Raw genomic sequence first — 23,616 nt, 5'->3', positions numbered from 1 at the left:
TTTCTGGAGGATACTGTTCCTTAATTATATGATGCCCCAGGTTCGTAGGTAGGTACTAGGTTATTGGCCCAAGGGCCTAAGTAAGCCTAGCCAACAAGGTTCCCTGGCTTACGCCACCTAAGAAAGTTAATTTCCTGTGCCACTGTCGAGCAGAGCCACAGAAGTGATCCCCAGGTTGTATTTCCCATCCACTCATCAAGATTTTTCTTGAAGAGTGCTAATGAGGAACTTTGCTTGACATAGATGGGTAGCTTGTTCCAGAGTGTAGGAAGCCTCTGGGACAGGAATATATCCCTCCAGCGTGTCCTGTTTATTGTGGTGACAGGGTTTAGGTCCCTAGAGCGTGTAGCTCAGAGGGATTGGGATTTCTTAAGGTGTAGCATGTCCAACAGCTCTGGGTTTAAAATAGCTTTATACATTAGGCAGAGATCTCCTTGGAGTAGGCAATATTCTACAGAGTAAAGTTGGAGTTTTTTGAGACGGTTAGTGTAGGGCATCTGTTTGAGGCCAGTAATCCTCTTTGTGAGGTACTTCTGTGGCCTTTCCAGCTGCTGCAGATGTCTTGAGGTACATACCAAAAGGGGCGTTGTACTCTATAATGGGTCTAATGAGTGCTGAGTAGAGGGGGAACAATGACCTCTCTTTTTCCTGGATGAGAACCCTTTTGTGATGAGGTGTGCCACATAGAAGGATTTCCTGACTACTGTGGCGATGTGATTATCAAAGGAGAGACTTCTGTCCACCTGGGTCCCAAGGGCTCTTATCACACATTCGGCATTATGTAGACTGCCGTTTATGTGGTAGTTCATGGGTACAGAGCTTTTACCAAAGGGGATGACAATACACTTTTTGGCATTGAGCTTGAGGCCATGCCTCTGAAACCAGGCATCTGTCTCAGTGAGCTCCTTCTGTAGGATGTCCACATCATTTGGGGACTTTACTATGGCTCCTAGTTTGCAGTCATCTCCGAACTTCATTAGCCAGAGGCCTTCTGTGTTGGCCTGTACTTGAGAAGTAGATACCAAACAGGAGAGGTCCCAGGACTGAACCCTGTGGTACTCCACTTGTCAATGGTTTGAAGTCAGATTTGGAGTCTGCAACTTTTACAGTGTGGGTTCTGTCAGTGAGCCAGTTGGCAACCCATCGTGTGATGTAGGGATTTATACCTAGTTTAGTGAGTTTAGCTATAATTCCAGAATGGGGGATGGTGTGGAAAGAAAGCCTTGGCGAGATCAAGATAGGCCGTGTGAACCACCTTACCCTCGTCTACTTTGGTGACTGCCTCAAAGAAGTCGATTAGGTTCAGAAGGCATGATCTGCCTTTCACAAACCTGAGCTGGGTGGGGTCCAGAGTTTAGAGGATACCAATGTCTTTGTTTGAGTTCCATGTTGATATGTTCCATGGCCTTGCAGACCAGGCTCGTCAGGCTAACAGGGCGATAGTTCCCAGGATCAGTGGTGGCTCCCCCTTTGTGAAGTGGGATAACTGTTGCTGTGCGCCATTCAGTTGGCACAAAGTCTAACGTGAGACTATGATTGAACATGGTGCTTAGGTGGGGAGCCAGTTTGTTCTGAAGATCGTGTAAAATGCAGCCTGGGATGTTGTCTGGTCCCATGGATGCTGTGTTTTTGGTTTTAGAGAGTGCAGCTTTTACCTACATAGATGTGATTACAGGGACTCTGCATTCTTCCTGTATAGATATGGGCCTTTTAGGGGGTGAGAGGGGGGGGGGTAAAGTTAGCACTGAACCTGCCAGGATGTTGGCAATATCAGTTGGTTCTGTAATTTTCGTGCCGTTGTGCTGATGTTCTTCGTTCCACATTGCTGCAGTCCTTACTATTGGGTAGTCCGCTGTCCCAGTCGGCCCGAATACCAGAGTATATGGCTGACGTCGGTCAGGGCGCATTAAACTGACGTCAGTACGTCAGGGTACTAATGCGCATGACCGACGTCATATCCTCAGTCTTTTTTGCCGCATGGTCCGATGCAGAAGCAGTTTTGCGAGTGCAGGTTGGCGTTCTGAGATATTTCCGAAGCCGGAGTTTCAGACCGAATCAGAGTTGGCTAAGTACCCCGTTGGGGATCATTTTGGTTTTTTCTTGCCTCAGTATTTAACCGGATGTCAGAAAAAGTGAATAACTGTATTTCTTGTGGGAAACAGATACCTCATAGGGATTACCATACCTTGTGTATACCTTGTTTAGGGCCTGAGCACGACGTTGTTGGATGCCGCTCTTGTGCTAGGTTTAACAAACGCACTATTAAGAGGAGGTTAGACTGTGCCAGGTTAGTGTTTGGGAAGCGTTGCAATTATAAAATGCCGTCGGATGCTCCGCGCCCGCTTCCCAAGAAGCGCAAGGACAAAACAGCGAAGCCTAGGGTTGATGAACCGGCAGTCCCGGACGTCGGTTCTTTAGAAGGCTCAGTGGAGCTGGAGGTTTTGCCAGGAGTTTCTATGGAGTCTCAGGTAGAAACTTTACTGTTACAGGATGTGCCTTCTCAGGAGGTAGGCCAGGCTGAGGGGGCTTCTCAGGTAACTGTTCTTCCCTCTCTTCCCAAGGTAGTTAGAGCCTCTCCTTCTGTTGCCAAAACTTCTTTGAGAGGTAGGCCAAGTTCAGCTTCAGGGGGGGCTTCTCCTAGCATTTCGGCTTCTGTACCTAAGAAACATATGCTTAAAATGGCAGAAGATTTGATTACTATGATTAGAGGTTCTATGCCCCCTCCTGATAAGAGGCCTAGGGTGGATCAGGAGTTTGATAGTTTTGAACAGTGTTCAGAGGCTTCTGAGTCTTCATGAAGATTTGCAGGAGTATCCTCCTTATTCTGATTCTGATGTGGATGATTCCACTCCTACAGCTTCTCCTCCTGAGGATTTCTCATTTTCAGAGACTCTGCATTCCATGAGGGAGCACTTTAAATGGGAAGGCCAGGATTACTCTGATTCCAGGAAAAGGCTTAGGGAATTCTTGTTTTACCCCAGCATAGGCCCTTAGCTATACCTCCTGTGTTGAATGTGGTGGAAGATGTTTTTGCAGAGGCTTCCCTGAACCCTGATTCTTTGCCTCCTGCTCCTGTTAAACCTGATAGGTACTATAGGGTGCCCAAGCTCATAAGTATTTGTTTAAGAGTCCTAGGGCGGACCCAGAAACTGTTTCTCAGGGGCCTAAAGGTGTTAAGGCCTCTGTGGTTAAAAATCCTGTTCCCACTGATAAAGAGGCAAGGGCTTTGGATAGGTGGGGAAAGAAAGTGTATACTTCTTCCACTCTAGCCATGAGAGCGTTGAATTGTCAGTTTCACATGCTAAAATATCAAAATTATCTCCTTTCACAATTGAAATCTAAGGTGGATGCTTTGGCGGAAGGTATTAAGTGTAAAGAGTTGCTGGATTTGGTTCATGTGTCTGAACAAGTGGGTAAGCATTCTTTGCAATGTGGTTTTGATGCTGTACAGGCCTCCTCGAGGGTGGCTGCCACTAGTTCTGTTCTTCGCAGGCATGCCTGGTTGAGGGATCAGAATTTAGCTGAGCATGTTAAGACAAGGATTTTGGATGCTCCTTTACAGTCTGATGTGTTGTTTGGTTCGCCTGTGGAAGCAGTTTTAAAGAAAATGGAGGACAAAGCTAAGTCTATGCAAACTGTTAAAGATTTTCTGCAGGTGCAGCCTCCAAGTTTAGTAGAAATTGGCCTGCTAAGGGGTGGACATATCCTGCTTATGATTCCCAGTCTAGGGGTAGGTCTAGACGTGGTAGGGGCAGGGCTCAAGGTTCTTTTAGGCCTAGAACAGGGAGTTCTCCTGCTCAGACTTCTGGTGAGGGCAGGGGTCAGTCCTTTCGTAAACAGACCCAATGACCTGCCTTTTCAGCTGCCAGTAGATTCTCGTCTGGCAGCTCCTTTGGGAGGAAGACTGTCTCTTTTCAAAGAAAATTGGGATTTAATTACTCAAGACAGATGGGTGTTGGATATCATTCACCACGGTTACAGGTTCTATTTCCATACATTGCCCCCTTTCAAAGGCATGCCAGACGTTCCTCCTCCACAAAGAAAAGAGGCTCACAAGCACATTTCTCAGTTACTCCAGATAGGGGCCATTCAGCCAGTCCCTGTATCAGAAAGGGGCCTAGGATTTTATTCTCGCCTGTTCCTAGTACCAAAGAAGGGGAACACGTGGAGACCAATTTTGGATTTATCTCTCCTCAACACTTATCTGGACATTCCCAAGTTCAAGATGTTGACGTTACAACAGCTTTTACCTCTGCTGGGCAAAGATCACTGGATGGTAACTTTAGATCTCAAGGAAGCTTACCTTCATGTGCCTATAAGGCTAAGTTGCAGGAAGTATCTGCGGTTTCGAGCTGGAAATTCTCATTATCAGTTCTCTGCATTGCCCTTTGGCTTATCTACTGCCCAGAGTATTCACAAAGGTTCTGGCTCCAGTGATAGCTTACTTCAGGCTACAAGGAATTCAAATCTATCCTTACTTGGACGACTGCCTGATTCTGGCTCAAGAAAAGGAAGACCTTCTACAGCATCTGGAATATGTTATAGCAGTGCTAAGATGCCTAGGGTATTCTGTGAACGAAATAAAGTCCAGTCTAGTACCCTCTCAAGACATGTGCTTTCTGGGTGTGAGACTGAATACAGCAGCCCAGATGGCCTTTTAACCCCGGACAAACAAAAGAGTCTATCACTTTACTTCCATCAACTATCTCATCAGTCCGTGCTGACTGCAAGGACAGTCCTTCAAGCATTAGGGTTCATGGCATCTTGTATTCTGGTGCTTCCCAATGCCAAACTGCATATGAGGAAGCTACAATGGTATCTCAAAAATGTATGGACACAGCACTGCCAGGATTTGGACACTGTCATTCAAATAATACCTTGCCTTCAAAAAGAATTTTTGTGGTGGGCTCAGGAATGTCACCTAAACAAGGGACTCTCTGTGACCCGGCCAGAGGCGAGTCAGATTTTAACGACAGATGCCTCGGACATTGCTTGGGGAGCTCATCTAAATGGAAAGTGGATACAAGACAAGTGGCCTGCCAGACTACAGCATCTACATATCAACATGAAGGAGATGTTAGCAGTCCAGTTTGCATTAATGGCTTTCAAGGAGTTACTTCTTCCAGGGCAGGTGTTGATTGTAACAGACAACACAACTGTCATGTGGTACATCAACAAGCAAGGGGGAACACATTCTTATCCTCTATGCAGGCAAGCAATGATTTTATGGGAGACTGCGCTACGCTTGCAACTAACTCTTCAGGCAAGGTTTCTGCCAGGAGCACAGAACTCCTTAGCAGATGTGTTAAGCAGACAAATCATGGATCCCCACGAGTGGAAACTGGATCTTCATGTATTTCAGAAATTGACAGTGTCATGGGGAACTCCAGACATAGATCTGTTCGCTTCTCCACTAAACCACCAGCTGCCAAAGTTTTGCACAAAGGGGTTTCATCGCACAGCTTGGAAAGTGGATGCTCTGTCTTTCAGTTGGAAAAACCTTCATGTGTATGCCTTTCCACCTCTGCCTCTTCTTCCAAAGGTGCTATTAAAAGTCAGACAAGACAAGCCAAGGATGATTTTGATAGCTCCAGATTGGCCTCGACAACACTGGTACCCACTACTAAGGAGTCTGGTAAGGAAGCCTCCATGGCCTTTACCTTTGATTCCTCATCTGTTATCTCAGAAGGACGGTCATCTGCTCAATGTCAAGCTTCACTCTCTCCATCTAACAGCCTGGCATATTTTGTGTTGAAACACAGCAGGTCTCAACTTCCTCAACAAGTTTTAAATGTGATTATGGAAGCTAGAAGACCTAGTACAAGGAAAGTGTACGCAGAAAAATGGAAGAGATTTTTATTTTGGAGTACAGCAAAGAATTTGGAGGTTTCTGAGCCTAATTTGAGTGTGGCTCTTCAATATCTTACTGAGTTATTGGACAAAGGTTTGTCCTTCTCTTCCATTAAGATTCATGCTGCAGCAATTTCAGCTCACTATGATTGTGACCCACCATTGTTTTCGCATCCTTTGTTCAAGCAGTTTCTTAGAGGGGCAAAGAATATAAGACCCCCACGTAGAGCTCCTACTCCTGCTTGGGATCTCAATTTTGTGTTGGAAAAACTTACTCTACAACCTTTTGAGCCTGCGGCTACTGCTGAATTGAAATACTTGTCATGGAAGACTGCTTTTCTTTTGGCTATTACTTCTGCAAGAAGGGTGTCTGAGTTGCAGGCCCTTATGGCAGTAGAGCCCTTTTGATTTTCCATAAGGATAGGGTATCATTACGTACTAATCCTTCCTTTATGCCTAAGGTGGTTTCTAGTGTGGCTTTAAACCAAACTATTCATTTGCCTACTTTTTATGCAGACCCCCAAAATAAAGGGGAAAAGATTTTGCACACTTTAGATGTACACAGGCAATTGCGTTATTATTTGAGCAGGACTAAGGATTTTAGGCAGTCTCAGCAGTTGTTTGTTTCTTTTGCTTTGAGTTCGCAGGGCAAGCCTGTGTCAAAACAAACTATTTCTAGGTGGATTGGGTTTTGCATTGTATTTTGTTATTCCCATCATGGCAAGGAGATTCCAGCTGGGATTAGGCCTCATTCCACTAGGGCTACTGCCACTTCAACAGCATTTCTAAGGGGGGTGGCAACTAAAGATATTTTGGAGGCAGCTACTTGGAGTTCAGTGCATACTTTCTCTAAGCATTATCACCTTCCTATCTACTCTAAGTCTAGGGCTGGTTTTGCCACAGCTGTTTTGCAGGGCATGTTGTCAGCTCCTACTTCTTTATGATTTGCCAGCCTCCCTTACCTCTGCTTTGGGATTCTACCCAATAGTAAGGACTGCAGCAATGTGGAACGAAGAACATAGTACAGTTTTGTACCTACCATAAATGTAGATGTTCGAGGATCCACATTGCTGCAGTCCAATTTACCCTCCCTCCTTCCCCTCTGTGTTTAGGGGTGGTTGTGTAGGTGAGGTTATCTGTTGATATTTTTGTATATATTTTTGTATATATTGTACATAATTTTGGTGCAGGTATTTTGGGCCTTGTCTTTTTAGGGTCTTCTGACATCTGGGGCAAGAAAAGACTGAGGATATGACGTCGGTCATGCGCATTAGTACCCTGACGTACTGACGTCAGTTTAATGCGCCCTGACCGACGTCAGCCATATACTCTGGTATTCGGGCCGACTGGGACAGCGGACTACCCAATAGTAAGGACTGCAGCAATGTGGATCCTCGAACATCTACATTTATGGTAGGTACAAAACTGTACTTTACTCAGAGTAGATCTGGGTGTTGCCATTGAGATTCTTGACATAGCTATAGAATGCTTTCTGGTTGCCCTTAGAATTGGTGGCAATTTTGTTTTCGTAGCTAGCTTTGGAGGATCTTATAAGGGATCTCAGCTTCTTACTGAGGCTGACCAAGCAGCTCCTCCACTCATGGGATTTTACTCTCTTTTGCAACATTTTCTTCCTTCTGTTGTAGTGTTTGTTTATGGCAGGGGGGACCACCAGATTGGCTTCCTTTTTTTTTTTTTTTTTTTTTTTGGTGGATAGCATCTTGATTCAGTGCTCGTGTAAGTGCTTATAGAGTGCATTTGTGTAGGATTCAGCAGTTGTAACTGTATTGTCCATCTGCATGGGTGTCATGAAGTTCGCCACTTCTGTCTTAAGAAGCATGAAGTTGGCTTTGGAGTATTTTTTTACCGTGGTTTCCTTAATGGTGGATGGGGGTGGGATGCGGATATCTAGGGTGATTAGCTTATGGTTGGATCTGACCAACATGGAGTTGATTTCAGGTGTGGAACACCGGTCACTCATGTTGGTAATGACTAGGTCTAGGATACTGTTGCCCCTGGTGGGGGTGTGGATAAGTTGATCCAGGGCATTGGAATTTATGAATTCCAAAAAGCATTGAGCGAAGGAGTTGGTACAGGAGTAGTTTTCCCATTTAATGGTGGGGTAGTTAAAATCGCCCATTATTAGGGTGTTTGGTTGAACCCTAATATTTTCAGTATATCAAGAAAAGAGGAGTGGGTATCCTGGGGCATGGTGGGGATCTGTATCGAGCTACAATTTGTATTGCAGTTTTGCCCAGAATTAGTTGCACTTGGTTAACCTCGGATGCATTATGCTGCGCAACTAGCCTGGAAGTGTGTAAATCCTTAATGAATATGGACACACCTCCGCTTTTGGTGTTCTGGTCCAGGTTAGATGGCCAAAAAGTGTGGTATGAGTTATAGCCTGGTAAAGCAGGGGTGCTGTCTAGAGCCTTGAACCAGGTCTCAGTCACTGCACAAATATCTATGTTCTCCATTTTAAGGAGTGCCTCAAGTGAGTGCATTTTGAGATTTAGACTTCTAACACTGAGTAGCATTACCCTCAGTTTTTGCTTGCCTGTTCCTGTTACGGTGGTGAATTTGTCATTTAAACCTTGCCTAAAAAAGGCACTATAGGGGCGGCAAGAGCCCTAGCCAGTATCCAGAATCCTAGAGGCGACAGGTGCAGGCCATCTCTGGCAAAGCATCTTGGTCTGTCGACCATGTCCTAGGCAGAGAGATACTGGATCCCCTTAGAATGACACCAGAAGCTTAGCCAATTGTTGAAGTCAATCATTTTGTCCTTGTACTGAGGCATCATTCTGGGCGATGGCAGGATGCTACTGAGGGCTAGGGTCATACCTGCCTGGGCTACAAGATCGGAGAGCTCCTCCATGTCTCTCTTCATGTAGTCCAGGGAAGTACATCTCAGGTCGTCACACCAACATGGACAATGACAGAGTCATATTTGTACTTGTGGAGTGACCTGAGTGTGTGGATTATGTGGTGGGTCCTGGCACCTGACAGGCAGCTGACAATACACTTTTCCTTGTTTAGCTTGGTGAGTGGGACATCAGTGTGCCTGACTATAGTCACCTATGACTAGTGTGTTGGGTAAGTTGTTTTGCCTTATGGGCTGTGGTTTATTGGCACACTGAGTCTGTGGGCTATGTGTCATTTGGGTTGTGTGAGGGGTGGAGGTTGCTTGCGTTTCTGCTTTGGAGGTCTCTGTTGCTTGAGCAAATTGTTATTGAGAGCCTTGAGAGACTCTGCGAATGTTTTTGCGTTTCTATGTGTGGATTTTGGTAGTGTAGGTTTAGTGGGACTATGTGATGAGTGTGGTGTGGTGCAAGTGTTTACCTTCTCTTGACTGTCAAGTGCAGTCTTGGTTGGAGAGAGCTTTTCCTCCAGTTTGGCTTGATAAGTGCATCTCTCACAGGTTGTGGTGTTGGGTGGTAGGAGGAGAGGGTTGTCTGTGTACATCAGGCAATTGCCACATTGCCTCAAGATGCCCGGATTCATCAGATAGACAGGAGAGAACACTGGGAGCTGACCCTTGGACATGTCTGAATAAAACACTACTTTCCTCTAGACAAGTGAGGAAAGTGAGTATAAGAGCTGTTTTTCTCTAAGCAAGTGAGGAAAGTAAGTACAAAAGCTGTTTTCCTCTAGGTAAAGAGGAAGGTTGAGTGCTGTAGTAATTTGTAGCTTATTTAGTGCTAACAAGCTCTGAATAAGTACAGTTTGTGTCCTGTCCATGTTTCCAGCTGCTGGTTTACTTTTGAAAGCAAGAAATTTTGTTTACTTAATTGGTGATGAATAAAACCAAATGCATTTTCAGCTATGGTTCTTTATACATCAGTGTAACAGTAATTTGACTGCAGGCAAATGGTCTTCCAGTTTTTGCTTTCTGCATCTTTGGCATTCTTTCTATTTCTAGAAACTGTTTTGTTTTCCTGTCAAATGTCTGGAAGATGAGGATTTATCTGTAGTGCACTGTACCACATATTTATGTTAAGTTACTTGGGTCCTTGTTTACTAAGCAGGCCTTCATCACATCTTACCTAGCAGTAGAGGAATATTCTTGGGTTATTAGGTTTTCTGAATTTTTGCTTTAACATAGGTTCATAGGTGTGTACTAGGCTAATGGCCCTGTGGCCTCCACAAGCCTAGCCATAGGATTACCCTGGCATAGTGCCACCTGACCTTAGTTCCCAGTGCCTCTGTTGAGTAGAGCCACTGGAGTTATCCCCAGGGTGAATTTTCTGTTTCCCATCCACTCATGAAGATTTCTCTTGAAGAAGGTCAACGAGATGCTGTGCTTGACATGTATGGGAAGTCTATTCCATAGCATGGGCAGTCTCTGGGTTATGAACCTGTCCCTCCAGGATGTTCTGTTAATTGTGGTAATGAGGTTGAGATCTCTGGAGCGTATGGTGCAGAGGGATTGGGATTTCTATAGATGTAGCATTTCTAACTGAGTTGGGTCAGACATGGCTTTGTAAGTCAAGCAGAGTGTGTCTTTAAATAGGCGATATGAGACCGAGAATAGTTGGGAGTTTTTTTGAGTCTGTCCATGTAGGACAAGTGTTCAAGGCCTAGGATCCTCTTTGTGAGGTACTTTTGTGGCCTCTCCAGTTGTTGCAGGTGTCTAGTGAGGTACATGCCAAATAGGGCATTGTACTCTATGATTGGCCTAATGAGGGAAGAGTAGAGGGAGACAATGACCTCTTTCTTCCTGGATGCAAAACCCTTAGTAATGAGATGTGCCACATAGAAGGACTTTCTGACCACAGTGGCAATGTGGTGATCAAAAGAGAGGTTGCTGTCAACACTGTCTTCCCAAATCTCTTATAACGCCTTCCGTGTTCACTGGATTGCTATCAGTGTGGTAATGATGTGATGACACATTTTTTGGCATTGAGCTTAAGGCCATGATTCTGACACCAGTCGTTGGTCTCAGTGAGGCCATCCTGTAGGATGTCAACATCACTTGGGGAGTTAATATTAGTTTCCAACTTGCATTCATCTCTGAACTTTATCAGTCTGTGAACTTTGTCAGCCAGAGTTCCTTTGCATTGGCCTGGACTTCAGAGAAGTAGATATCAAACAGGAGAGGACCCAGGACCGAACCCTGTGGGACTCCACTCGTGACTAGTGTGCAGTCTGACTTGGAGTCAGCTACTTTCACATTGTGGGTTCTATCTGTGAGCCAGTTTGCAACCCACCTTATTGATATAGGGGTTGATGCCTAGCTTAGGGAGTTCTTTATATTTCTATAGGACAATGTCTTTTTGCATAGGGTCAAAACTTGACTTCTTCGGTTCCTAATATTTTAATTAGTGCGATTTGGTAGTTCTGAAGTATGTCAGAGTTCATTTTCCCAAAGCAGTTCCCCAGAGCAGTACTCCTTTAATCTGAAGTTGAGGGTAAACAAAAGTCTTTTTTTTTGGTGGGGGGGTGAATCCTCCATTCTGCAAACTGTAGCACAGACTTCATCTAGCTCCTTACTACAGTTGCAGGTTACAGAGCCAGCCAGTGAGAAAGCCAGACACACAAACACATTCATTCCATTATACTGCCATGTTGTCGCACAGCTGCATCTGTTTAAATGAAATTTGGTGCTGTACTTTGGTCTGATCGGCATTGCCAGTTATGCTTAGTAAGAGTTTTCTGCTGGTACAGCTGCCCTCTTTGCTCCTTTGTGGCTACAATCCTGCATGTTCTTTTTTGTAGTAAATTATCACAGATGTGGTACACTTTAAAGTTAGAAGGGATAAATAGATCTACTGCTAAAGTGTGTAATTCACATTAAATTTTTACAATATAAAGATGTTAATGGTTGTCGCATAACTGTTTTAAAATGTATACATTTTATCAGTGAACTAGACTTGCTGGTATGTGTTTTAGTGTTTAATGGAAACAGCTTGGTTATAGTAAGAGAGGCTGTAACAGTATGGTTGTTTTTTGACCTATGCCATTAATTTTACTCTAAGGATGAATTATTTTTCGTGTGATATCCTGTTTAAAGTGTATGAATAGTGATTACAATAAATACTTAAGATATTTATGGGTTTTTAGTATGTTCAAAATAGTTCTTATTGTTGATGTGAAGTACATTTGTGCAAGCATGTGTATGTACACACACAATTTTTTTTGTTGAAGATATCTAATACAGTGTTCTTGCTTGCTGAATTTTCAGGTACTCGGTAAAGACCACCCAGATGTTGCTAAGCAGCTGAACAACTTGGCATTGCTATGTCAGAACCAAGGCAAGTATGAGGAAGTAGAATACTACTACCAGAGGGCACTTGACATTTACCAGACAAAACTTGGGCCAGACGATCCCAATGTTGCAAAAACAAAGAATAACTTGGTAAGAAACTGGTTAATAAATTAATTGTTCACATATTATCAAACTCAGTTGTTTTTTATTGGAAGTGTTGAAATGTTTATTCAAGACTGTTGATATCAATGCACTGTTGCTTAATTTTTCATGTAGTGCATGCATTGCTCATGATTGCTCCTGTAGTGTACATTTTTTAGCATCTTTAATAAATTATCAATTAAAATATACGCAAACATACTTTAATAGAAAAAAAATTAACATTTTTAATTTGCGTACGTTGTACATTAACATATTTGTTTTCTTTCTTTATAACAATTGTCATTCAGTCCGACATTACATAAATTGCTCTGTTCTTGCCTCCCTTTAAACCTCACTCCTCATTCTAAACATTATTCTGCATGTGTTGTTCCCACAAAGTCCATTTATTGTAATTTGCACCTTCCCTTTTCCTGAAATCCTACTTACATTTTTTTTTTATCTATTTTACAGTATTCAATACTTCAAAGACAATTGGTTTAGATTTTGATTTCTAGTAATTGCTTTTTAGGTAGCCAATAGAATTAAAGTTAAATAAGGCATGACTATGTCTAGGCATTTCAGATCCTGTATCCCAGCTCAAAAGAATAATTTCCTTTGGTTACAGCCATTTACTCCCCTAATTTTCTGGTAGAGTACTCTATACAGAATTTTTTCTAAAATCTGCAAACTCAGTGTACTCTCTGAAAATTTGTTCCCAGTTATCTCTTTCTTCCCCATCAGAACTCCCAACATTTACTATCTACCTGAGGAAAAATTATTTGTCTGTTTGGGGTATAACAATACCTATGCAAATACTTCCAAGCAAAAATTCTAAACATTCTGTATTTGTCACATATTTGGGAGCCATATCCCTATTGTTCCTTTGTAAACTGGTTTTTCAGTCTCCCTTCCCAGTCTTTCCTAACCTCCTGTGATTGTTTTTATAGTCATCATACAAGATTTTATAGGTCCTATTAATTATCCATTTAGATTTTACCAAAAACTCTACCAGAGCAGATCTTTTAGATTCCCATATCCATTTTTCTTTGCCTATACTCTAATATAAATCCCTGGTAGGAAAGGCAGTCTCTAACCTGCACTCTAAACTTTTTCTTGACCCCCCCCCCATCACAATCTGTTCCTTTTTCCTTTCAAGTTATTTGCTTACAAAACCTTGGCTCTTTTACCATTTTTTTCCAGTAAATTCCTGTTCCCCAGCCTATTTTCTGTATCCCCTATTTGTAGTTTTCCCTTTTGGTAAACTCCATTCCCATGTTGGCCTAATTCTTACAATATTTTCTGCAGCTTTATGAATATAATATTCTATATGATTATTATTCTCAAAGATCTACATCCAAAATCATACTCTTTCCTCATTTCTTGAACTCTCCATTTGCTTAATCATCATCCCTTTCCACTTTGAATTGTGTTGTGTATATGAGCCTTAAATGAGTAGCTCTAAAATACCCCTTCAAACCAGATAATCCTAAACCACCTTGTTGTAGTCAGAGGATCAGTTTATCCCACTTAACTCTGTTCCTCTTCCCCTCCCAGATAAATTCATTCAACTTTTATTGATTATTGTCCACAATGTCTCCTCTGGGTAATAAAAAAAAAATTGCCTGATGTGTTTATAAAACTAAAGAGACTAAAACATTTGCACTGCTTATGTCTTATTATTTATATCCATAAACAAAAACTTCCAGATCGATTTTTGTATTATCTTTTGTTTAGTTTTTTCTCATATATCCTTAGCTGCTATAGCAAAAGCTTGTTTTGATCCGTACTCCTATTTGTGTCCTTGTGTATCACAGGCATTTATTAGAAGGGGGTAGGTTAGTTAGGACGTCTCTAAACCATGCCCTTGTTTATAAATTAGGTGACACAGAATGATTTTCTTATTACCTTGGCCATATGGTGGCCAAAGGCCAAATTACTACCCACATATGTTCCCAGATTCTAGACTACTGGGCCATCTCTTGGAGTAATTAGCCTGGGTGACAGTTTTCCTAAAAGGCACTATAATGCATTTCTTGACATTCACATTTAGTCCGCGACTTTGACACCAGTCATTTGTGTTAAACCCTCTGAGGTTTTTGTCAAGGGGAATCTGGGATAGCTCCCAGTTTGCAGTAATTTGTGAACTTGGTCAACCAAAGGCCCATGACATTATCCTTTACCTCCAAGTAGTAGATGCCAAATATAAGCAGTCCCAGCACACACCTCTGAGGAACCCTGCTGGCGACCTGTCTCGTAGTGGAGGTGGTATCATCAACCTTGACTTCCTGGGTCCTGACAGTGAGCTAGTTGGTAATCCTTCAAGTTATGTAGGAGTTTATGCCCAGTTCACTGAGTTTGTCCACTACACCAGAGTAGAATAATGTACTGAATACCAGTTTTCCTCTCATCCATTGCTTTGGTGACCTTCTCAAAGAAGTCCACTGGTTTAGTAGGCATGATCTTCCTATGACAAAGCAAAACTGTGTTAGGTCCAGTGTCGAAAGTTGCCTAGGTCTTTATCTATCATAGCCATGGCAAGTCATTCCATGGCTTTGTGTACTAGCTAGTAGTTTCCAGGGTCAATAGATTGTCTACCCTTGTGAAGTGGGTTAACCATTAGTCTTCCATTCTCGTTGTACAAAGTGGAGGCTACAGTTGAAAAGTGACTCAAGTGGTCCAGATAGGTCATGTTTCCACCTATTTAGAAGGCATTCCAGGATACTGTCAGGGCCCACTGGGGCAGTGTTTCTGGCCTTAGTAACCAATGCCATGACCTGCTCCCTGTTAATAGTGCAGGGAGGGGGAGTTATGCTAGTAGTTATTTTATGGTGGGAGGCAGGGTTGGAGTTGGGGGGTGAAATGTGAGTTGAATTTTTGCTAGCCAGCAAATTCACTATTTCGCTTTGCTTAGTATTGGTGGCAATACGGACCAATAGTTTGGCACACTGATGTGTGCTGCCTTTGAGGTTTTGGACATAGCTGTAGAAGGCCTTGTGGTTGCCTTTAGCCTGTGAGGCTACCTTGACCTCATAGTTGGCCTGATTTGTTAGTTTCCTGTTTATTTTAGAGAGTTTCTATCGTTATGGGTGTTTTTCCTGATTTTAGCCAGGACTTTTTTTTCCTTTTGTTATTTACCCCCATCAAGGTTAGGATTACACCAGTGTGGCTTGTTTTTAGCATTTATTTTGGACTTGCATCTAGTAGGTACACTAGCCTTTATACAGCCTTTTACATGGCTGTTTAAGGTCTCGGAACACCTCTGCATAGGTTGTTATGAACTCGAGATTGGGAGAAGCACTGCATTTTGATTAACTATTGCTTAATAGAGTGTAGTTTGCTTTGGAATAGTTCCTAACTGTAACAGGATTTACTGGGGTTACAGAGTTAATTTTTTTTATTTTGAAGGAGGCAACTTTGTGGTCCAGCCTCATCAATCAGGAAGTAACTTGGGGGGGGGGGGTGCAGCACTCTCCCATATTGAGGAGTACCAGATCCAGGTGAGTATACACACTATCTGGTCAAGGGTATTTGTGCTAATGAAGTCCAGAAATTGTGCCTGGAAGTATGAGGCAGTGTACATTTTCCAGTCTGTATAGAGGTTACATTGCTAGCTGTTACATAAAGGATTGTGAGTGGGTCAGCAATTGTAAATGTTTTACTGCATGTTTGAGATACAGATGCCTTGGAATTCAGAAATTACTGTAAATGTCACAACTGTTTTACAGCATAGAGTAGAGTATGATTCTTACTAAGTGGGCCAAGTTGGCTTTTGGTTCTATGCACATGGAAGTTTAGCCCATTTACGAAAGATTGTTCAGGGTGGCACAGTGGATAGCATTGCCACCTCAGGGCCACCTCAGTGTAAGAGGTTCCCCGCTTCAGTTCTCAGCTAGAGTGCCTTCTGTGCAGTCTGCATGTCCACCCTGTGTTAGTCAGTTTCCACTGAATGCTCCAGTTTCCTCCTACATTCCAGAAGACATGCAGTAGTTGGACTGGGCACACTAAATTGGCCATAGGTGTGTGTGTGGTATGGAAGAACTACAGTGGCAGGGCTAGCCCACCTGGTGGTGTAAACCCTGGCTTTAGTGGATTGTCACTGTCTAAGTGACACCCCAACCCCACGTGCAAAAATGGGAAAATGTGGATGTTATGTAGTCCTATCTTGCCTACATTCTTACCCGTGGGTTCGGAGCCGAATATCTGCTCTGACTTGGACGATTTTACTAGCTCGAAGTCTCTCATTGGCTGGGCTAAGTTGGTATCCCATGGTGCACTGCTCCATATCCCCAGATCTCGTTTGCCGCTCGTGTAGCTAGGACGTGGTCTCGATTGGCTGTTGCTAAGTACCTTCTTTTTCTTCTTTTAAGAGAAGTTTGATTCAATCAAAAGCTATTTTCATAGCTATTGCTTAAAGTAGTCTAAATTTGTCTGGTGTGTTTGACTTGATTACTATGAATTTTTGCGAGTTTTGTGTGGTATCCCTCTTACTGTTCCCCGGGCTAGGCCCGTTTCATGTAGAGGGCCTAGTTCTCCTCCGTTTCCTTCTGTGTTACCAAACCATTTAAATTCGAGGTTTTGGTTACCCTCTCCTTGTGTTCCTTTGTTAATTGTGCTTGAGTTGTGTGCAGTTTGAGCGTGGCTTTGGTGTTGATTACCTCAGTGTCGTTCCCGCCTTTATAGAGTGAATGCCTTTCCTTGTATTGACTTGTTTTTTTTGTGTTGTGGGGTCAAAATGTCTAAGGATACAAAGGAGCATAAACCTTCGGGATTTAAAAAGTGTTCAAAATGCAGGTACAAAATGTCCATAACCGATGGACATTCCATCTGTGTCTACTGTTTAGGGGCCATCCATCTGCAGGAATCCTGCAGCTTTTTTCATGCTTTCAGCCCTAGAGTTCTCCAAGAGAGAAAAAAATAAACTAATCTTAAAGGGACTTTTGAAACCCTCTTTTGAAGAGGCTATGGATTCGGCTTCCAGTAACAAGCCTAAATCTGGCAAGTCAAAAAAGAGATCTCCAGCTCCGTCAGCTTCATCGGAGCCTCCAGAGAAAATGACTAGGACTGCATTGACCTCCATGGCTCCACTGTCCTCGGGGCCGCAGGAAGGATCGATATCTATGGAACCGGCGTGTGTTCCAATTGTATTGGAACCTCCTAGGAGCCGATCGCCTAGTATTAAACCTGCTTCTCCTGAGAGGAGATCGCATTCTCCATCCCTGTCCTCCAAATCCTCCAGGACCCTTTCAGATGTGGATGTGGATAGGGTGGTTCAGAAGCTCCTCCAGTCACAGGTTTTGGCGAAATTGTTCTCGGTTCTGACCCAGTCAGCTCCGGAGCCTGTCCCGACACCTTCCTTGATCATTCCTCCTCCGAGTGCGTCTCTGTCTTCGGAGCCGCAGTGTTCCGCACCATGTGATGTTTCTGTGCCGGCTCCGATGCCCCATTCGGCTCCATCGGTACCGCCATCGGCTCCGACCCTGTCGGCTCCGTCATCGGGGTTCAGAACTCGGGACTCTTCGGTCGGGCCCGAGGGGGACATCTTGGCACTTATTTCGGTTCCGAGCCTCCCTCTCGGTGCTTCGGCATGGGGAACTCCGATTCCTGTCATGGCCTCGGAGACTGGTCGCTCCTCGGACTCGGGGGGGGGGGAGGCGGCCTCCGAGGCTGTGAGGAACGTGCTGGCCAGGTCATCAGCTACATCAGGCGGGTCGTCACTCTGTCCCCCACCACTCCGGTGAGAGCTTCTGTTCACCATCCATCCTTAGACAGCAGAGCACCAGAGCCTAGGGATACCCCCACGAGTGGTCCCCAGCTTTCTGAGGGTCCCTCAGAGTTGGTGCCTGAGGAGCCCCCCAGAAAGAAAACGTGCAAGAGGAAGCACATAGACTCCCAAGATGAGTCCCTCACCTCTGATACTGAACTCGAGGAATCGGGGGGGGGGTCCCTCAAGTCATTCTCCGATTATGTTTTCTTCTCCGATATTCTGGAGATACTGAAACAAAGAGGTGACTGGCCTTCCAAAGCCCCTTCCGAGGAGGAGTCAGTATTCCTTAAGGCTTTCGGTGCTCAACCTTCCGCCTCCTGGGTGTCTCCACCCTTAGACGAACTCCTTGACCTGATTTGTCGAAGAGTGTGGGAGAATCCTGATTCTGTGGAGCCCGTGCCGAGGCGTCCTAACAAATTTCTTTCCGCTCCCCAGGGAAAAATGTTTCTGTCTAAAGGAGTCCCTGTAGATGTCATGGTGGTGGTGGCAGCCACCCAGAAGGAAGTAGCAGAGTCTTCTTCGTCTGTCCATCCTCCTAACAAGGAGTCTGGGACCATGGACCAGTACTGGAAGTGTACCCTCTCATCAGCGAACTTTACATTGCGGTCGCTGAATTGCTTATCTCATTTCACTCAGCTCCAGTGAGATCTCCTCAAAGAGTTAGAAGATACTCTTGTGGGTAACGTTCCTGAGGCGGTGGCTCATTCGGTTAACGCCCTGGTCTCTACCGTCCACTCATCCATGCAGCTCATTTCATATGCAGCCGAGGGAGCGAGTAGGGCAGCAAGCTCAGGGGTCGCCCTTAGGAGGCAAGCCTGGCTGTGCCTGTGTCACTTTGCGGAGGCCTTCAACTCTTCCTTCACTGACGCCCCCTTTGATGGTTCCTTCTTGTTTGGGACCAAAGGGAAAGACACCCTCACCAGGTGCGAGCAAGAGGGAAAGACCCTGTCTGCCATAGGGGTCCATTTTTCCCTTCCTTCTAGGCCTTATCCCAAGGCCTAGTGGGGGGGGGAGATGTGGTTCAAGAAATCATAGAGGTTTTTTCCTGCCGCACAAGGTGAACCCCCCTCCAGAGGCAGGGGAGGGGGGGGTTATTCAGGGAGACGTAGCCCTAGAGGCAGAGGAGGCTCCCCGCAATTCGGGAGACCGTGACTCCTTCCGTGGTTCTCCATACTGTCATTCCTGAGGGTGTGCCCAACTGCGCTTATCCGGAGCCAGTCGGTGGTCGAATTTCCTTATAACCGGATGCCTGGAAAAGAATTGCCCAGGACCGATGGGTATTACGGATAATTTCCAGAGGTTACCTCATCCCATTCTCTTCAGTACCCCCGTCAATCAGAAAAATCCCTGACGTACCACCCAGTCAAAGGGATCAAGCAGCCTCAGAGGTCTCGCAGCTGCTAGAAAAAGGAGCTATCCAATGTGTCCCCTCAGACCAAATCGGATTAGGGACTTGCTCAAGATTCTTTTTGGTGCCGAAAAGAACAGGGGACCCTGAGACCCATACTAGATCTCAGCAAACTCAACAATCACGTACACAAGTCCAAATTCCGTATAGTCACACTACAATCGATTCTCCCTTTGCTGGGAGAGGAGGTATGGATGTGCTTCATCGACCTCAAGGATGCTTACTACCATGTCAAAATGGACAGAGCATCTAGGAGTCACCTACGCTTCCGTCTGGGAGCCAGTCACTTAGTTTCAAGCCCTGCCCTTTGGTCTCACCACAGCCCCCAGTGTGTTCACCAAATGTATGGCGGTGGTGATGGCTCACTTGAGACGTCAGGGATTCCAGGTGTTTCCGTACCTGGACGACTGGCTCCTTACCGCCCCCACCAGGCATCAACTAGTCCAGACCAGGGACGCTACCATCAATGTATGTCACCAATTGGGCATAACAATAAATTGGGAAAAATCTGCCTTATTGCCCTCACAGCGTGTCACATTTATAGGAGCAGAATTAGACACCATTCGAATGCGAGCATTTTTACCACAAGAAAGGATCACAGCATTACAACAACAAATACACATGCTGATGCCCCTGAGACAAGCGAAGGCAAGACTGGTTCTCCAACTCCTAGGGACCATGGCAGCAACCATCATGTTGGTCCCTTTAGCCAGATTACACATGAGACTTCTTCAATTGCTCCTCTTTGCTTAATGGTCCCTCCAAAGACTCCCACTATCTCATCCCATCTTACTCACGGACAGGTGCAAGCAGGACCTCCGTTGGTGGCTGTGTACCAACAATTTGAACGGGGGAAAGCCCTTCGTTCCACCCATCCCTATTGCCACGGTGACCACGGATGCCTCCCAGATGGGGTGGGAGGGGCATTATCTTGGCAGGACTGTCCAAGGCACGTGGCAGGAACACGCGATACACTTGCATATAAACGTCCTGGAGATGAGAGCAGTGAGATAGGACTACATAACCTCAAGAAGTTATGTACTCACCATAACATTCGATGTATGTAGTCCTTCTCGCCTCACATTCTTACTTACCCTCCCACCTTCCCCCTTCCTGGAGGTTAGGTTGTCATCTACAGAGTCCGCTTGATTAGTTTATTCTTTAATCTTTACTCCTTATTCCTTATTCTTTATATGACTGTGATGTGTGTATGGAGTACAAATGATTTTCGCAGCAAACTAGATCTGAGGATATGGAGCAGTTCACCATGGGATACCCACTTAGCCCAGCCAATTAGAGACTTCGAACTAGTAAAATCGGCCGAGTCGGAGCCGATATTCTGCTCCGAACCCACGGGTAAGAATGTGAGGCGGGATGGACTACATACATCGAACGTTATGGTGAGTACATAACTTCTTGTAATGGAGAGATGTTCAGGATCGGTCTGACCACTGATCAAACCATCAAAACAAGAAAGGGTGAAAGAAGTCACTCCAGTTTCTCTCTTCATTTATGTGTCTCCCTTACAGTACAGAGAACAAGGACTACTGCAGCACAGAAAAAACAGATTATCCTTCTACCTTAGGCATATTGCACTTGAAGCCAACATGAATCATAACCCCTCTATAAGTTAACAACTGGTCTAACACAGCTGCTTGATTACTGATACAGTCACTGCATAAAATATATTGTTATGCATGGAACACCCTGACTGTGCTCCAAACTCTGCTAAATTATATCGTGGTTCAATGTTACTATAGCATGAGACCAGATCTTAACAATGCCTAGAGGGTTGCTTAACTGTTAAGCACCACCTAGATGCTGTTAATGTCATGCCTGCACTAAAGGCAGATAGTGTTCACCAGTAAATAGCAACAGCAGGGCATGAAATCACTTCATTATAACTCCCATTTTTGCCAGCTGTCTGCTGAACTACACAAACTATTTTGAATTGAATTGCTTCCCTTACAAAGGGAATACACAAGACAGCAACACTCCCTGCTGCTTTACCAGCTCAAAGCCATAACATAATTTTGTTTTGTTAAATCTTAATTTTGATTAATTTGTAGTACATGAAGATAAATCCTCGTATACTACAAAGATTTATGAGTGGGTCAGTGTTTCCTAACCATTTTATTATTTGTTCTTGACTTGGATGTTAAGTTTCACCTAGAGAGCAAAAATTTCTTGGCACTGATATCTCAAACATACCTGCTCATAATCCTGTATGTAACCGCTAACAAACTGCCTTGCACTTGCAGAGTATTATGCATTTTTCCACCTGGCTTAATGTTTGAATCAGCACTTTGCTGCATGATGCTCATCATACAACACCAATGAAGTTTATCCAGGTAAATTAATATAGATTTCATCTGCTCATCTGATTTAACTCTGTACATAAGTCTTTTCCTTGGTCACTAGTGAAAACATGGCTATCCAACAGTATCGTGTAATTAAATTCTATCATCCAAAGTATCTTCTTCTAACACCCAAAACTTAAATTCAGCATTCTGACACCTCAATTTATGTCTGTATAAAACATTATGTTCATTCTTCCTATCAATATCCCTAATGTGTTCATATACTCTCTGTCTAAGGGGCCTCTTCGTCTTGCCCACATAAAATGTACAATAGGCCAAATAAACCACTCCTCTAGTGTAACAACTATAATATTTCTTGGCTTTAAACCAGTGTTTCACACTACCCACATATAATTCTTTTGTTCCTGCCATAAATGCACACTGTTTACATCTGCCACACTTGAATGTGCCAATTCTATTTGTTGTTCCCTTGGATGTATCATCCTTCTTTTGCTCATCAATTTCTTTTAAATTCTTATTTCATCTATAACTTATTCTTAGGGGTCTAGAAAATCCCAAGAATCAACCAATATATGCTTATGTTTTTTGTGAAACCCTTTTATTTTTTCATCCACATAAATAGCCATTGGTTGCGTCTTTGAGCATCTAGAAGTAACTGTAGGTCTCATAGGTGGTTTTTGAATTCCTTTATGCACTTTAGGAATCCCAAAAATAGCTGGAATAACAGGATTCCTAACTTTGAAAAATTGATAAAGTTCATTATTAATAAGACCCTGCATCAAATTGTCTTCTATTATATAATCTATTTTTCTGTAAGAAGTATTCACTTCATTCCTTGACACTAAGGAATACCGCTCATTATTGTTCAAAATTTCTAATATCTTGGCAGTGTAATCCCACTGCTCCATAAGCACCACTCCGCCCCCTTTATCTGGTTTCATAATCCGTATTTTATCATCATTTCTTAGTCTTAATAATAATTTATTTTCATCCTTGGTAAGATTAGACACACATTTTTTGTTGTTATAATAGTTTGCTCTAATCAGCCCAATAAGACAAGTTTCAGAATTATTTATATCATGATGCAATGGGGGATTATAGGTGCTTCTGCGTGTTAAAGTCCTATTAGTATTAACTTCATCTGGTTTATTCTTGAGCAGGTGTTCCAAATTTAACCTTCTAGTAAAAAGTTTTATGTCTATTAAAATATCTTCTAGGTTGGGATTCACAGCTGGTACAAAAGAAAACCCTTTCAAAAATAAAGAAAAATATACCGAATCAATTAATAAATCCATATAATTGTAGATAATAAAATTCTGTTGTTTATTAATAATGCCAATAGCATCATTCTGTTCTATTATTTCATATCCTATCATTTCTGTTGGAACATAATCTATCAATGTATTATGAATTTCATCACTCCCTATAGCCAATATATTCAAACTAGTATCTTCAAAATTACTATTAATATAACCATTAATATTGTTGCTCAAAATAAGCATGTTGTCCTGAGCACTGTCTAAGTTTAAACAGCTACTTATCTCAACCATCGAAGTTACACATTCCTTAGAATATGGATGACTGTCTAAGTGAGAGAGGTTTGTTAATGAATCACATTTATCCTGTTCTAATGTGTATATAGATGTGGGTATCGAATGGCCTCTACATATGTGGGTTGGTTCTGTCTCTGACGTATCCTCTCTGATCTTCGTGGCCCCTCCACCCCTAAAGGGGGAAGTCTGATGAAAAATGTTGGTTGGAATGATCCAAACCATGATCTACGTCAGTTTCCCTTAGGTTTTCCACAGTCTCGTGTGTGAAACCTTCTCTATTGGTATGTTTGTAATAATAACATGGATATTGTACTTTATTATTATCATGATCCATATTTTTATAACCATGATCCATATTTTTCTCTCTAATAGGA

The 23,616-nt window shown here is 43.4% G+C and overlaps 1 protein-coding gene across 6 annotated transcripts in view; it reads left to right on the top strand.

The window, feature by feature from the left end:
* The window catches only part of KLC1 (kinesin light chain 1), a 1,225,216-nt gene that overhangs the window by 461,392 nt on the left and 740,208 nt on the right, over positions 1-23,616 (top strand). For all 6 annotated transcript variants that reach the window (XM_044074509.1, XM_044074508.1, XM_044074510.1 and 3 more), the window contains one exon: positions 12,032-12,205. In XM_044074509.1, the coding sequence (XP_043930444.1) occupies positions 12,032-12,205 (174 nt within the window). The remainder of the gene's footprint in view (positions 1-12,031; positions 12,206-23,616) is intronic.

This window comes from Protopterus annectens, chromosome 6.part0, assembly GCF_019279795.1.
Source record: "Protopterus annectens isolate FY-2018-M chromosome 6.part0, PAN1.0, whole genome shotgun sequence".
NCBI classification, from domain to species: domain Eukaryota; kingdom Metazoa; phylum Chordata; order Ceratodontiformes; family Protopteridae; genus Protopterus; species Protopterus annectens.
This window is presented reverse-complemented; position numbering and strand designations above follow the sequence as displayed.